Below are 17225 nucleotides of genomic sequence, written 5' to 3'. Positions count from 1 at the left end.
CCCTTAACTGGGAATCCAGCCCGAGGCACTTCGGTCTGTGGGCCTATACTCTAACCACTGAGAAACCTGTCCAGGGCACCCGCCACCCCCTTTATTTTTAACTTGCAGTTTAACGCCTAGCCAATTACCAGTAATTTGCTTACCACCTGTTCTGGGTTGTACACTGCCCCATCTCTGAAGGCATAAGGGATTGAGGTAAGAAATTGGGGCTCCCAAGGATGTAGAATTCTAGTCACATCATTTGTTGCATATGGTTGTTGGAGAAGAAAGCGCAGCCCTCTCCAGTACGGTGCCTTCCACAGGTAACTTGTTTCACAGTCAGCCTCGCACAGAAAGACAGCAGGGTACACCCTGTATCCATTTACAATGAGCTGATGGGATCCTCGCCCTGTGGGTATCATCAAATGTGCCCTGGGCTTTTTTGAGCTCTTAATCTCTATGTAGGATTAACTGAAAGTGCTGTGAGTAGTACAAAGAAGATACCCAAATGACCATCCAATTCCAAAATAACAGCTGACCTTCAACACTTTCCATAAGGTAGGGCAGAGTCATCCTGGAGGTGGGTGCTGTGGGTAACAGGCTTTTGGCAGGTAAACGAAGTCATGGGACTTGCGGGGAGCCTAAGGAGTGTTTTGACAGCAGGTACCTTTTAGAAGAATCTAGCAATTAGTATGTTGGGCCGAAAAGAGGACCTAGACAGTCCTGGTCTCATCGACCCCCAGTGTGAAGAGGTCCTCAGTCTTTGACATGTCTGTCTGTCCATATGAGGCTGTTTGAGATACAAGCACTGTCACTCACTCTGTCTCTGGTTACTTCCTTAGCCCCTTGTCAGTCCACCCAAGAATGAGCCTTTTGTATTTCTGAAGGTTGTCTACCTGAGTGTGTGTCTTTGGGTGGGGTGAGCATGGAGTGGTGAGAGAGGAAAGGCCCCCTTTTTTTACCTCTCAGATTGGCTCAGTCATTGGGGGTCATGGGGTGAGCATGGTTTTCTCACTCTAAGAGGGTCATCTGGGGCCTTCCTGTGGGCTGTAGGGAAGGCTGGCGTGCAGCTGCAGATTTTCGGTGCCTCCCAGCCAGGCCTCCGAGCCTTGCATTTCACCCAGCGGAGCGCAGTAACACTTTCATCTGTCTACATAGTGGATTTCCGCGTAAGAGCTTGTCTGAAGCAGGGCTGGCTCACTAAGCTCAGCAAGCATCAGTGTTGGTCTACAAGCCGGGAGTGTTAGTGCTCCCACTACTCGTATCCCTGTGCTCAGCAAACAAAAGTCAGCTGGAGCGAGGGACAGACCCCCAAGTGTCCCATTTCAGGGAACTCGTTCCTGGTTTCTCTGAGGCCTTGTTTATGTTCACCACCTTTCCATGCCTAGCCCACTCCCTGTGTTTGCTACAGTGGAAAGATCTTCATTCCCTCAATTTTGTTCCTTTGACCTAGACCAGTGGTCGGCAAACTCATTAGTCAACAGAGCCAAATATCAACAGTACAACGATTGAAATTTCTTTTGAGAGCCAAATTTTTAAAACTTAAACTATATTGGTAGGTACATTGTTATTAACTTACCTAAGGCTTAGAAAGAGCCACGCTCAAGGGGCCAAAAAGCCGCATGTGGCTCGCGAGCCGCAGTTTGCCGAACACGGACCTAGATCATTGTGTTCTGTTTCCTTTGAGGCAAAACATACTTCTAACAGTCTTGTTCTTACCATGTTTTCTTATTTTGATTCCTGATATTTGTAAATGACCTTGAGATAGCATGTACCCTTTTATTCCTACTTCTTTTGCTTAAGTTTTATTTGTGATATTCATCCAGGTCTTTTTTGTATTTTTACTTTGTTTTTGTTTTGTTTTGTTTTGTTTGCTGTATATAGTATTCCATTGTGTAAACTTTTCCTTATTTACTCTTTCTAAATGTTAATAGACGTTTGCACATTTCTAGTTTGACTGCTGCAAATAATGTGCTTATACATACATAGATTTGGTGTGTGTCTGTGTCTGTGTGTGTAGGCATTTCTAGGAGTAGAATTGCTAGGTCATAGAAAATGTGTATATTTAGTTTCAGTAGATACTGCCAAGCTGTTTTCCAAAGTGGAGGGTCCCATTCTGGGTTCAGTTAGATTTTTGTCCAGGAACACCTGCTGTGATGGAAGTGAACTTGGTATGCTCTGGGAAAAGGGACAGGCTAGATGGCAGGAGAAAATATGTGGAAACAGCCCACTTGAGTCGTTTTGGTTCAAGTTGCAGAAAATGATGAGAGTTCAAAGTATGGAAATGAGAAGTTTTGAAGGTAAGCACCCAGATTTAATAATAAATTAAAAAGCTAGAGGAATATAAGTATTGGAATAGAAGAAGACAAAACATTAGTCGTAATTTTTTAAGCTCACTGGAAAGGGTAATTTATTTCTTATCTTTGTAAAGAGTCTTGGAAAATGAAATACTATTCAAAAAGATAACTTAGGGGGGAAATGGGTTAAGGAGCATTATTGGGGGGAATTTTTTTGTTAATATTGATTCTGATCTAGTGTTTCACACACACACAAATGTATTAATGTGGTATCATTGCCCAATAATGATTTTATTTTATATAATTTTGGGACCTGAGTATATCTCCTTACCCACATTCCAATGGAGAATAAGACTCCTGGGTGAGAACAGTGTGTTTTTGGAAGTAAATGACCTCCACGCTGATAAAGGTTGTGGCGTGCCCTGGTACTGAGGGTCTCGCCTGAGATCCCTAGGCTCTTCAGAAGCTGTTCCAATTCATCGGGTCAGAAACCTTCTGTTTACGAAAAGCTAAATACGGATTTGCACGATTGACCATAATGGCTTCAATTTTGCAAGATAGTAGTATCAGAGAGCACTTCCAGTTGGTGGGATAATTTGAAAATCGCCCATGCTTCAAATGGCTAAAATATTGTCCCTTTTCCTACTTCACCACTCCACTTTAAAAACAGGGACTGGGCTCGGGTGGAGGAGGCCTGTGGAGAAGGTGGGAGGATGTCAACTGGAGAGGAAGGCTCCATTGCCCTGGAAGCCCCTCCTTAGTTGACGACCGCTGAAAGTTACCCTCTCCTCAGAAGACTGCCGGTGTGGAGAGGCCGGATCGGGGGCTTCTTCCCCTGTGTGTGTGTGTGTGTGTGTGTGTGTGAGTGTGTGTGTGTGTGTGTGTGTGTGTGTGTAGATGAAAGGAGGAGAGAATTTGCAATAAGGAAAGAAGGCATGGAGAACACAAAGCTAACAGTAAATCCTAAAGCTTGAGGCACTGGGAAAATGTGACTATTTTAAACTGTACTGCTCACTTAAAAATAGTCAAATTATACCATTATTCTTTCCGTGTGAGAGAGAGAGATAAAAATACGGTTTTTCTAAATTGGAAAATTTGCTGTAATCTTGCCGCTAATGACTGATTTCTTCCAACAGTGGCGAGGCAGTTTTTGCTCTGATAGGTCCATCGAGGAAACAAAATCAAGCGCATACTGCACGTTCTCAGAGAAAATTACAGTTTAGGTGTATGTTGGAGGTGGATAGTTAGACATTTTAATTGAAATAAAACAGTTTTACACTAATATGGGATCACTGTGGGTATATGTTTGTGGTACCTCTGCTCTTGAAAGCATTTAAGGTGGGTGAAATGTATGTTAAAGCTTTTGCAAGAAAATTCCATTTTATAACATCCATCTAAGGAAACTAGCATTGCTTCATTTTTTAAACAATATAGATAGTATGTTTGCATTTAGAGAATGAATTTGGATTCTTTGTACCCCTTTAAGCATTTCAAAGTGCTGGAGCTTTTTGGTTGTGGACTTCTCTCATGGCGGGGAACTTCTCTTCAAGGGCGATTAACACAGCCAATGGTTAAAGCCAGGGCACACACCTGGAGGGTGACCACAGTCGGCTCTATGCCTCCACGCGCCATTTTCACTGACCTACTTTTGATGTTTTGAAAGACTGCTAATGATTTATTCTGTCCGTTTGGAAATGACTTTTTCTAGCAGATGGAAACATCTTGGTTGGCCTCTGTTGCTGTTGGTTTAGTCAGCGGTTCTCAACCCGTGGGTCGCGACCCCTTTGGGGGTCGAATGACCCTTGCACAGGGGTTGCCTAAGACCATGGGAAAACACATATATAATTACATATTGTTTTTGTGATTAATCACTATGCTTTAATTATGTTCAATTTGTAACAATGAAATTGGGGGTCACTATAACATGAGGAACTGTATTAAAGGGTCGCAGCATTAGAAAGGTTGAGAACCACTGGTTTAGTTGATGGCATGGGGCAGAGATTAATAACGAATGCTCAATCCCAGCCAGCCTTTAACTTTTTCTGTTGTTGTTAACCAATATTCACTACTATGACTTCAGTAGTGTGTTCATCTTGAGGGTTTATAGGTCCATCAGGTTTTAAAATAGGAAGGATTGTTATCTGGATGGCAGGCTGTGGGTTCTCCTTGTGATAGCGAGGGGGAGTGTTCATGACAACTGTGGACTCCCTGGCTCCGTCTCAGATCCGCGGAATCAGAATCTTTGGTTGTGGGGCTTGGGAAGGTGTTTTGAAGGAGCTGTGCCTGGGAACGGGTTCACCCTGCAATTGAACAATGGCTGGTGTGTAGTTCACAGCTTTCTTCCGTGGATGTGGGAACAGGCCCACAGATGGGAAGGTGACTGGTTTTGTAGGAATCACAACGTTGTCTGCTGGCGCTACTAGAAGGACAGTGTTCTTTTCTAGGATGTCACATGAGCTCATGTCAGGGCAGTCCCATCGCTCTCTTAGTTCAGAACTTGAAGTTTTCAATTAGCCCTAAATTTTACCTGTGCCAGCATCACCTTCGCTTCAATATAATATTCAGTGTGGGCTTGTTTTTTGAAAGATACTTTCCACCATTGTACCTACATGCTCAGAATCAGAATAATAGAAAGTGTACAGCGGCTCAGCGCGAACTCATTTTAATGAGAAGAGCTGCGCGTGCAAAGTACTTGTTCTGTCCTTATGCTGTTTTAATGGCACCCATTTTCCCCCTAGAACTTACTTGCGCGAGTCTGAATTGTAGCCAGAACACTTCTGTCCTCTTCAGACCCTTAACTGTGATTAATATAAAAAGGCACTTGTCAAAAGGGTTTGAAATGGCAACCTTGCTATGGGAGCCTGTGGCAGCAGAGATAGGTCTGCATCCACTTACTCCATTATGTCATTGAACTCAGGAATTCAACAATTTGTCTTTGCTCCCTGCTTAAAAGACGATGGCCGCCTAAGCTGTTGTTAACCACATCAGCAGGGTGGAATATTAGTGCCCTGAGAGGGAAACCACAACTTTCTGGGAGGATTGAGCACACACTGGAGAAGGCCCCCAGTGAAGCTGCTGAGATAAAGTGTGGCCGTTCAGCCGATCTCCCTTTGCCTCCAAAGCCACTGCTTTTGGGTTTAACAGAAACATCCTTTTTGTGTTTATGTATTAACTAGAGGCCCAGTGCACAAGTTTGTGCACAGGTGGGGTCTGGCTGGCCTGCCCCAATCTGGCCGGGCAGGGGGAGGGGCTGTGGGTGGATTTCTGGCTAGCCCCTCCCCCAATAAGGGTGGGTGGGGCAATCGGGGGCAGGGACAGCCAGGGGGAGGGGCCATGGTTGGTTGGCCAGCCCCGTCCCCTGGTCGAACTCCTGATTGAAATCTTGATCAAACTCCCGGTTGAGGGGACAATTTGCAGATTAGCCTTTTATTATATAGGATGCACATTTTAGGATCCAAGAGAGACAGAGAGAGAGAGAGAAAGAGAGAGAGAGAGAGAGAGAGAGAGAGATTATGGTGCAGGGTTTGAAATAATGTAGCTTGATGAAAACCTTTTTTATTTTAATGGGAAACTTTTCATTGATTTGCAGCTTCAAAAAGTGAATCTTTGGGAAATTAAAGCACATTAATTTCCTTATTCTGTATGGAAACAAAAACGTAGGAAGTTAAAATTTGCATAAGTGAAGACCTTGATGATTTCAGATTACAGTGTGGTGGAGGCTAAGGAATAAGAGCCCATAGAATTTGTAAAAACAAATTCAGTCTAACCACTTAATGGCATGTGCAAGTAATTTGCCAATTAAATATTTCTAGTTATCTGAAAGATCTTCAAAGTAAAGAGTGGAGGTTCTTAATCTTTTTTAATTTCATACTTTCAGAATCATAATAGAAAATTACTTAGTTTTTCAAATCACTTGTTATTCAAAATTTTAATATATGAGTCAAGAGAAGGGTGAATTTTAAATATTTGAGAAAAATTATCGCTTTTTGAGAAACGTATAAACTATGATATTTCCAAATCACACTGTGCCTGATTCTTCTTTATATCATTCATAAATATTTAGTTCCTGGAAAACATCTTTGATTAAAATTAAGACTTTATATTTTGGAGTTTTACCATTTCAATGGTCACCTACTATGTTTTAGAACACTGTGCTAGACATGCTTAGCCATAGGACAACCCTCGAAGATACATATTTTATTCCCACTTTACAGATTAAGTAGATAATTTGAGTCAGTGTAGGTAATTTGCCTGATGTCACTCATTAGTAAGAGGCAGAGCTGACAGTTTCAGGTTTTTTAAAAGTAGCTTCATTGCACTCATTTAAAGTATAATTTAGTGGGTTTTTGTATATTCGCAGATTTGTGCAACCATCGCCACAGTCAATTTTAGAACAGTCTTAGGCAATCACTAATTTACCTTCTGTCTCCATGGACTTGACTATTTTGGACATCTATAATAATAATCTATAGTAATAAAAGGGTAATAAAAGGCTAATATGCTAGTTAGACCAAACGTCCTTCCGGTGTCATTCCGGATGAAAACCAGGGCCAGAGTGAAGCAGCCCGGGTTCCGGGCGCCTGCCATCAACAGCCAGAGCGAAGCCTGGGTCCCAGGTGCCAGAGGGAAGCAGGTGCCAGCAACCGGGGGAAGGAAAGCCTACTCTTGCACGAATTTTCGTGCATTGGGCCTCTAGTTTCATATAAATGGAATCATACAGTGGATGATCTTTTGTGACTGGCTTCTTAGCATGATGTTTTCAAGGTTCACTCATGTTGTCACATGTAACAGTACCATATTCCTTTTTATTAATGAATAATATTTCATTGCTATGGATAATTATCACATTTTGTTTATCCATCCTTCAGTTAGTGGACATTGGATTGCTTCTATGAATATTGCTATGAACATTTGTGCACAAGCTTTTGGGTGGGCTTATATTTTCATTTCTTTTGGATATATAGCTAGAAGTAGAATTGCTGAGTCATATGGTAACTGTGTTTAACTTTTTGAAGAACTGCTAAACTGTTCCAAAGTAGCTGCATCCTTTTACATTCCCACCAGCAGTGTGTAGGGGTTTCCGTTTTTTCATATCCTCACCCACACACATTTATTATTGGTGGAGGTTAAGTGGTATCTCATTGTGGTTTTAATTTACATTTTCTTAATGGCTCATAATATCAAGCATCTTGTCATATGTTTATTGACCATTTGTATATTGTGGGTGTTGTTTTTTTTTAGGAATATCTACTCCAGCCATGGCAGGCATTACTTAGTGGTTAGAGCATCAACTCATGCCTAAGGGTCACGGGTTCAATTCCTGATCAAGGGCACATACCTGGGTTGCAGATTCAATCCTCAGCCCCGGATGGGGCATGTATGGGAGGCAACCAATCCATGTGTCTCTCTCACATCAATGTTTCTCTCTCTCCTCTCTCTCTTTCTTCCCTCCCCTTCCTTTCCTCCCTCTCTCTCTCTCTCTCTCTCTCTCTCTCTCTCTCTTTCTCAAATAAATAAATAAATAAATAAATAAATATCAATCAACCAATCAATGGAAAAAAATATCCTTGGGTGAGGATTAACAAAAAAAGAAAAGAAAAATATCTACTCAAATCTTTTGCCTATTTTTAAAATTGGGTGATTTTTCTTTTTTTATTGAGTTGTGATAGGTATTGATATGTTCCAGAGTTCTTTATCAGATAATATGATTTGCAAAAATTTTCTCCAATTCTGCAGTCTGTTTTTTCACTTTTATTGAATACAGAAGTTTTAAATTTTGAAGTCCAATTAACCTGTTATTTTCCTTCGTTGCTTGTGTTTTTGGTGGCATCTCTAAGAAACCATTTTCTAATCTGGAGTACAGAGATTTTTGTTTGTTTTTTTTTCTTCTAAGAATATCACAGTTTAACCTCTTTATATTTAGGTCTTTTCTCCATTTTGGGTTAGCTTTTGTATGTGGTGTAAGGTAGGGTTCTAACTTTTTTCTTCTGCGTGTGATATCCAGTTGTCCCAGCACCATTTGCTGAAAAGACTAATCTTTCCCTAGGAATTGTCTTGTCAGCCTTTATGAAAACCAATAGACCATAAATGCAAGGTTTTATTTCTTGACTCCCGATTCTGTTGCATTTGTCTATATGTCTATCTTTATGCCAGTACCATATAGTCTTGATTACTATAGCTTTGTAATAAATTTGAAATACAACTTTGTTATTTTTTTTCCAAGATTGTTTTGGTTATTTTGGGTCCCATATGAATTTTAGGATCACCTTGTCAATTTCTGCAAAGAAGCCAGCTTGAATTTTGATAAGGATTATACTGAACCTATAGATCACTTTGGGGAGTATTTCCATTTCAACAGTATTAAGTCTTCCAATCTATGAGCATGAAATGTCTTTATTTACTTGGGTCTTCATTAATTTCTTTTAAAGGTATTTTATAGTTTTTAGAGAATATGTTTAGCATATCATTGGTTAAGTTTATCCCTAAGTATTTTATTCTTTGTGAGGCTATTGGAAATGGAATTGTTTTCTTAATTTCATTTTTTGGGTTGCTTATTTTCAGTGTATGGGAACACAATTGATTTTTATATATTGATCTTGTATCCTTCAATCTTGCTGGACTCATTGAATAGTTTTAGTGGATTCCTTAGGGCTTTCTATATACAAGATCATGTCATCTGCAACCAGCTTTTAAAAATAACAATCTTTCTACTATAACTGTACTCTGTAGCCTGGGAAATTTATTAACTTGAGGGAAATTAGTTGACTTTGAGGTTATATTTAGGAAAGAAAAGTTGTCACTTTGTAGGTGTCTTTTTGTCACTGAGAAAGAAAAATACAGCAGACTTTTAGGCTCAAAACATTTGTAGAGAAAGCAAAGTCCCACAAATAAACTCAAAGAATCCTTGAGCTTATTTGGTGAAGTCTTGCTTTAAATAATATCACCATTATCGGTATGTTATGGGAACTTCCTATAATCCTTCCAAACATAATTTGTTTGGCACAGACTGAAATAACAATGATTATACTTTAAGAGATAAGCATTCTAATTTGTTTTTACTTTAAGTAGGATTTGGTGAACTATGAAAAATATGACCTTGAATGTCCAAAATATATATCCAATGCTTCATTCATATTCCAGTGCTAATTCAGTTTTGCTTCTTTGCCTCTGTGACCTCAACCTGGTAAGATTTTAAGAACTAGTGTGTTAGGCCAAGAGAGACCTTCTTCTAATTCTTTTGAAGTGAATGATAAATCTGCCAAGTAATGCTTATTTGAAAGCTGTCAGCAGGTGAGTTATGAGTTATAGTTATGTATAGAGTACACTGAACTGTAACTTACCAAGAAAACCTAAAACACTTTGAATTTCCTCTTTTCTCTCCAGGAGTACAAGTTAGGTTTGCAAAGTCAGGAAATGGTAAAGGTTTAGTGATAGGATGGCCCTAAGGTTGACGCCTGGAGTTTTTCTTGGTAAAGCTCATGGAATTTTCCACAGAAGCCCAAGTACAGAGCAGAATTTCAAAACCATTTTGGTTTATTTGTTTCTGATTTTCCCACTATAAGATAGAAGGCATATTCTTACCTTTCATTGCCTCACAAGGCATGGAGAAATCTTAAACAGTACAGGTCTATAGGTTTGACAATTTGTAGAGTTGAGATTATCTTAGGGATTACATACTGCTCTCTCCTGTAGTGTGACTACATTTCAGTACTTCAGGCTGACATTTGCATGAGAGGTGAGCTCTGTGGAATAGCGGAAAAGGCTCTAGCCTTAATACCTTCTGTTACTTTCTGTGGGTTAATACCTCCTGTTACTTTCCTTCATGGAAAGGAAGGACCTCATTTTTGACAGCTGCCCTATGATTATTACATTACCACTTAATTTCATCAGGATGCTTGAGGGAAAGGAATATTTCTTTCACTGGAATGCAGAAAAATGGCCAGAAAGCCATTATGGTTTGTATAGTATTTCTCTAATGTTTTCTTGTACTGTAAAATTTTATTTACAGTGTAAAAAATTGTGTTTTTTCTTTTGCATCTTTGTCATTGGAACATCAGTTCTCATTGGATAATTTATTGTTCTAGATTAGAAGATTGTGGGAGCCTTCCTTAAACCTCTGTTGAGCCTGCTTTACATAGATCTATAGAATTTGATAACTGGACAGGAGCTACAGATTATCTGAGTTAATATCTATTTTTACCACTGAAGAATTCCACATTCATAGCCATGAGAACAATACCTGGCACAGTGTGAGAGCCTATAAAATATCAGCTACCATTTAGTACAATCTGAACCCATTATTTGAATTTGAATTTGAATTTGATAATTTCTTCTCAGGTGTTTTAGAGCCGAAGAAAACTTGTGGAGTTTCCCTCTACCTAATTCTTTTCACTGAGGACCACTCCTCCATCTCCGCAGGTCCTCAGGGAGTCTTTCCTTTTGTAAAAAAATTCCAATTCTTGATTCATTTCATTTTTCTTATGTCCTATCTCCTTTTCTCCCCTACAAGTAGAGAAGACAGAATAAATTCAAAGAAATTGAGGGTTGCCCTTTAAAACTTTTTATTTTGCTGTCAGGGCCAGCCAGAGGTTTTCTGCCACCTTTCATAAAATTTATGCCTGGCATAATTCTGATTTTTACTACCTTCTCTGTGCAAATACACACCCAACCTTAAAGCTGGTGGTGGCACTACTGTTTCTTCATGGCAAGACTTTAAAATTTTCTGGAAACTTGAAACTCATGGAATAAAATCTTGTGGGCGTCATGGGGGTGGAAATAGGAAATTTGGGGGAAACAGTGGAAACATGTGCCAAAGTTTTTGGCATCCTTTATAGGACTAACGAACTTTGCTCTTTTTTCTTATTTTAGACACAGGTAAAAAACAAGGTATCAGGCACAGTTTACTCATAAAAATAAGCAGGTTTAGTAGTTATATTTGACAATGTGAAGGCCAGGACAGATTTCATTAATATAATAATAACCTGTATTCTCTCTAATCTCCAAACACCACTTTTGGGAAGGTGGTAGGAGCGGGTAGAGAGGGGCGGGGAGGAGGAGGAGACTAGCAAATAAAAACATGAAGCTTTAGAAAAGTAAGGGTTTTCATATTGTTGTCTTCTTTTCTCTGTCGGTCCTCTTACAGTTTTATAGTAGAGGATAAAAAGAGGTGAAGAGTCAATACTAGCACATTTGATAGCCCTTCTTAAAATGGGATAATTTGAACCATTTGAGAACTTATTTCAAGCAAAACGTATGCCGTGGGAAGTTAAAAAATTGGGCTGCTGGCTTTTCCTCCCACCACCTTTGTCTTCAAGCGTGGCTTGATAAATAGTGGAAATTTCTAAAGTTCAAAAAAGGTCTTAGTGCTGTTGAATATGTGCTTTAAGATTTATCTAACTGATTTCTAAATCCTCAAACGTTTCAATAACTCGATAAAGGACTGTATTTAGTGTCATATGTGTTTCTGTATGCACAGGGCTGGGCAAAAGTAGGTTTATACTTGTAGTACACATAAATAATACAGTAGTTAATAAATAATAAAACAAGAACAAACTCTGTTTTTTGTGTACTTACAACTGTAAACCTGTTTTGGCCACCCTTGTATATGTATCCTGCTCCTGAAGATTGAATTATATCCATTATGCCTAGGAAATAATTTTTGTTGAAACAAAACATATGAGATTATGATATTAGATATATAGTTTATTACTTTGATTTAGTTTCCTACTGCCTTTTACAGGTGTGTGTGTGTATATGTGTGTGTTGTTTTCCCCCCTTTATATGGTAGGATTATTAACTTTGATTTTTTAACTGATTCCATGAGGATTCCAACTTTTATTTCTGCCATGGTTTTATAATCTGTGTGTGTGTTTTTTTTGAGTTGAGTTACCTTTTATAAGAAGAAAGTAGCAATGTCCATTTAATAGTAGATTTTATAAGGGCGAACCTGAGTGGCTTTGTTTTAATAAACCTTTCTTTTCTCTTTTCAGAGGACGTTAAACAAGTCTTTGAACAGACCACAATTCATCAACGTATTCCATTTAACTGGGATTCAGAATTTGTGCAACTACATTTTGGGAAAGAAAGAAAGAGATGCCTGACATATGCGGAATTCACTCAGTTCTTGCTGGTGGGTCTCTTGAAAAGAGTAAATAAATGAAACTGGGGTCCTGGTTTACTTTGGAACTCTGGACCAGACCATCCCATCTGGAAACATAGAATGGGCTCTTACAGATTGGGTGGGAGCCCTCTCCAGGAAATCAAGTGATTTGATCAAAGATCATGTAAGTCAGAAGGGGCAAACTTGGAACTTCAACTCTTGACTATGACTAGTTCCACTGCTATTTACCAATACTTCATTTTCCCCTGAGAAATGGGTAGATGTCTTTATTAGCATCTAACAGTACTATCGTTTCATTTGAGGCCTTGCATAGACAAGGCCCAGAGTCTGGAACTTGGCTACATGTTGGAGTTACCTGGTGAGCTTTAAAACTGTCATTGCTTAGGCCCCACCTCTAGAGAGTAGATTTGGTTTGATTTGGGGTGGGGGGTGGGGGGTGGGGGGAAGGCAGACAATCTGGGCATTAGGACATTTCAAGCTTCTCAGGTGCTTCCTTTGAGAACCACTGTTGAAAGGGCACCTGCTGTCCATGTCCAGGGTTGAACATTTCTCTAGGAGTTTTCAACATTTCTCTAGGAGTTTTCAACATTTCTCTAGGATGTGTCTGGCCTCATCACTCCTGCTCCCACCCACCCCCCCCCCCCCACAATGTGATCGTATCACTAGACCACTGATGATGCCAAAGGAAGAGTAGTAAGAAAACAGGATTATAGTGTACTTTTCCTTTTGAAGCATACTTTTAAAAATGTTTTAACTATGACATTAACATTTAGCCCCAGACACCATCACCTACTTGTGGGTCTATATGATAAACCACCCTTTCTTTGGGATTTTTAGGCATTTTTTTTTGTTTTTCTAACAATTAAATTTGATATTTTATTAAATGTAATATTTTATAAATGTTTTATTGATTGATTTTTTGAGAGAGAGGGAGAGAGAGAGAGAGAGAGAAACGATTTGTTGTTCCACTCATTTATGCGTCCATTGGTTGATTCTTGTATATGCCCTGACTGGGGATCAAACCCACAACCTCAGCATATTGGGACAACGCTCTAACAAACTGAGCTACCTGGCCAGGACTTTTAAATGAAATAGTTTGAAAGAGTCATTTAATGGGATTTGTTGGCTATGTTAAATTCAAGGTCTTGAGGAAAAATTTTGCCAGAGAAACCACCTTCTGTTCTTTGTCAGTAGTAATGTCAGCAGCAGGTACCCTGATGTCCCTGCCTCTCTTGTGTGCCCGAGACCTTGTTAGAGCCTTCTGAGGAGTGGGTGGAAACAGATGCGGGGTGGAGGTGGAGGTGGAGGATCCCGGGGGCTCACACATACACTGCCTTGTGCTCATTCAGTCAGCGTTTTGTGGCATCCATACCTCGGCACCAGCATATGTAATAGGTTGACTTTAACAGGTGCTTCTCATTTTGACTTTCACTGGTGTTGTTATGATGTATGAAGGTGTCATGCTGTTTACTCTGCTTTTATTTTCCTGGCTTTTGGAACTTTACAACACGATGTCTTAAACCTGCTTTTGTATTATTCTTTAAAAAACATGGCCATGTCTATGAATCCCCATGGGCAGTTCTGTATCAACATAAACCTATGTGAATAACTCAGGTGGAGAATGGAATTTAACTTGGATTTTTGCTGTTGTGTATACAAGACACTGGCATGCAGTTGGAGGGGGTATTCATTTTGATGAGGAATAATTACAATAATGCTATTGAGACAAAAGCCTCAAATTGACTTTATGGAATACAGCCTAATTAACTTTGAGTCTTAATGGGATGTTAGCAGTAGTAAGGCTGATCACATTTTTCTTTAAGCAAGCATCAATTACGCTGCATTGAGTCGACTGTCTACCACTCCCAGCGGCGTCTAGGTCTTTCTCAAGATGTGGAGAAGTCAGTCAAAGATGAGATGACTCAGGGATAACTGATGAGGTTTCCTGCTTCACTGTGTAGGGCATTCACTAGATTTTGACTCCACTCTCTAATGGTGAGTGGACCCATCCACAGTGTCCTGCCTTAGGGTGGTTTTGACTTTGTAGCGCAAATGCACATGCTCAACTTTTACTAGGTTCAAATAGCTCAGGTAGGGCCTGTTTTTATGTCCTACTCCAGGCCCAGATTGAAAGGAAGGAAGGGATGCATCATAATAGACTTTACATGAATGCCAATGGAATGCCAGTTTTGATGTCTGCCCTTGGGTCACTCCCCCCCTCCCCTCCCCCCCCCCCCCCCCCGCGCGCGCGTGCGCGCACGCACACACACACACACACACACACACACACACTAAATGTTTTTGTTTGGTTCCTTTGAACTTTTGTCTGGATTCAGGGAACTTCTTACAGATAGAAGTGAACTCAATTTCCTACGTTTCAGACTCTTGCTGTGTCAAGCATGCACCCGCCCTGCTGCTCTAGGGCAGGGCTAGGAGACAGAGGCACCAGCTCCCTGGCTGGCGCCAGGCTCAGGAAAGCAGACACTCGGCTGCTGGAGACGTGAAAGAACTGCCACTGTGCATGCTGCTACCTGTTACCTGCAGCCACAGGAGCAGCCGAGATGTGCTTGTGGCTTCAGGAGTCTGGGCAGAACGTAGAGACAGCGCTGCTCCATCCCACTGAAGGTTCTGGAAGGTAGAACCTTCAGCCACTTGAATACGTACACTCTTGTGTGTTACCTATGCTTGTGTGGTCGGTGGACATTGCCATGCTCTGCACGGTCAGATTTTATTTTCTTCCGTTAATAAAGGTTTTACTTTGTGATAAGCCACCATGTGGTTGTGAGGACATCACATGCGCATCTGTGTACCGTCCGGACCAGCTGCCCACCCACCGAGACGGTGCTGGTCACAGGCATCCCTCGAGTGCTGAGTTGGTGTGTTGTTTTCCATATTTTGGTTATAAAGTTCATAAAGTGTTGAATACATTTGATATTCTTCGAACTAAACTTATCTTGTTTATACTTTGCATCTAAAGTGTAGTGTTGAAGTAAGCAAAGCCTCCTTCCTGGAGTCTTGTTCCCAGGGAAGGGTTTCAGAAGGGGGTGGGGCCACCGTCCTGTGACTGCATCATTGATACCGTGGCCCTTGCTGCTGCAGGTGTTCATGCCCGGTTCTGTCATCTCCACTTCACGCAGGAGTGATGGCGTGTGTGTGTGAACGAGAGCAAAGCTCTAATTTTATGGTGGCTAAGTTGAATAATTCATTGTAACATACTGAAAACAGTATTCTTAGAAAAGAATTTGGAGAAGTTTTTGTGTCCTATGTCTGTCTGCCAGAACTCCTGTTCATGAGTAGTATTAACATCAAATTCTCTACCCTGTTTGGAAGTATTTCTTGTGCTGTGATTATTACTCACTTGGAACAAACCACTCAATTCAGCAAGTGTTTGCTGAGGATGCAGGATTTACTGTGAGGCCTTATGCAGAGGGCCAGAGTGCAGAGACAACAACTTTGGAGACACTTGTATTAGTCTAAGGGTTGTTCCTATGTTTTTCTGCCTGATACTAGTAGTTCCAAAGAAACAATCACAAACAGTATGAAATGTACACCTTATAAGATTACTCTATTTTATTTTTTTATTAATTCTCATCTGAGGATATTTTTATTGATTTGAGAGATGAGAGAGAGAAACTTCGATTGGTTGCCTCCCATATGCATCTGGACAGCAGATTGAACCCACAACCTAGGTATCTGCCCTGACCAGGAATTGAACCCACCACCTTTTGGAGTATGGGACAATGCTCCAACCCACTAACTGCGTGTTGGTTACTCTCTTGTGGCATCAACCCTATGGCAAGTATAAACCTGACATTAGCATTCAGAGTATGGTTAGAGCAGCCATCCAAAGTACGAACTTAAAGGGCACATACCAGCATAAGGTCGTCTAGTTAACTGCCTTATCTTACAGGTAAGGAGATTGAGGCCTTTCACTTTACTAGAAGCTCTTAAGAGGTATCTCATTTGTAATTTTGATTTGCATTTCCCCAGGACCAATGATGCCAAGCATCTTTTCTGTCCTTATTGGCCACTTGTATATCTTGTTTGGAGACATGTTTATTCAGACCCATTACCCATTTTTATTAGATGAACATGATAGGCAACTGTGAGCACAGAGTTAAAGGCCTCAAACACTTCTCCCAAATTATTCTGTGGGGTCATACTAAGAGTCATTCTAAAAAAAAAAGTAGAAATAGTAACAATCTATAATTTATAAAGTGCTTTTAAATATTCTGTTTCTGATAACAGCATCCCCAAAAACCCCGAGGGGTGATTATCATTATACCTTATTATATGCAAAAGAATAAACAGGCTCCAGGGCAACATTTTGCATTTACCGGTAATTTTCTGGGGAAAATGCTCATGTCTTTCATTAGGTTCCCAAAGGTATACCCCAAAAGACTACAGGGAAACTGTTCTAGAGCTTAGCTTCTTCCATAATAAGATCACAGACTTGTGAGGGATTCAAAAGTACCATGCTGTTACCACTATAGTATGCTGTCAGCAAGGCCCAGGCTCCGAAGGGTTCATCTCTGAATGGGGTGTACAGTCAGGCACTGCCAGACGTTTAACATTTCTGACCCCTACCAGATAGGACCACTAAAAAGTTACATGTTCCTGTTCTTTCCATTTACTTTTGATAGTGTTTTATAATCATAGGCATATATTTCACACATAGTTATTACAATTTAAATATAATCCACCCATAGGAATTTCTAGTGGCTCCAGTCTCTTAATAGGAAAGTCTAGGATTGCTACCAAATCCAATATACATAGGGTGTTCCCCCAACAATGTATACACACACTTTGAATAATTATAAAGGCAGTGT

At 40.3% G+C, this 17225-nt stretch overlaps 1 protein-coding gene across 1 annotated transcript in view; it reads left to right on the top strand.

The window, feature by feature from the left end:
* The window catches only part of SLC25A13 (solute carrier family 25 member 13), a 159630-nt gene that overhangs the window by 67840 nt on the left and 74565 nt on the right, over positions 1-17225 (top strand). The window contains exon 5 of the mRNA XM_081102247.1: positions 12266-12405. Coding sequence (XP_080958373.1) covers positions 12266-12405 — 140 coding nt within the window. The remainder of the gene's footprint in view (positions 1-12265; positions 12406-17225) is intronic.

Source organism: Myotis nattereri, assembly GCF_964212035.1.
Source record: "Myotis nattereri genome assembly, chromosome: 11".
Taxonomy (NCBI): domain Eukaryota; kingdom Metazoa; phylum Chordata; class Mammalia; order Chiroptera; family Vespertilionidae; genus Myotis; species Myotis nattereri.
This window is presented reverse-complemented; position numbering and strand designations above follow the sequence as displayed.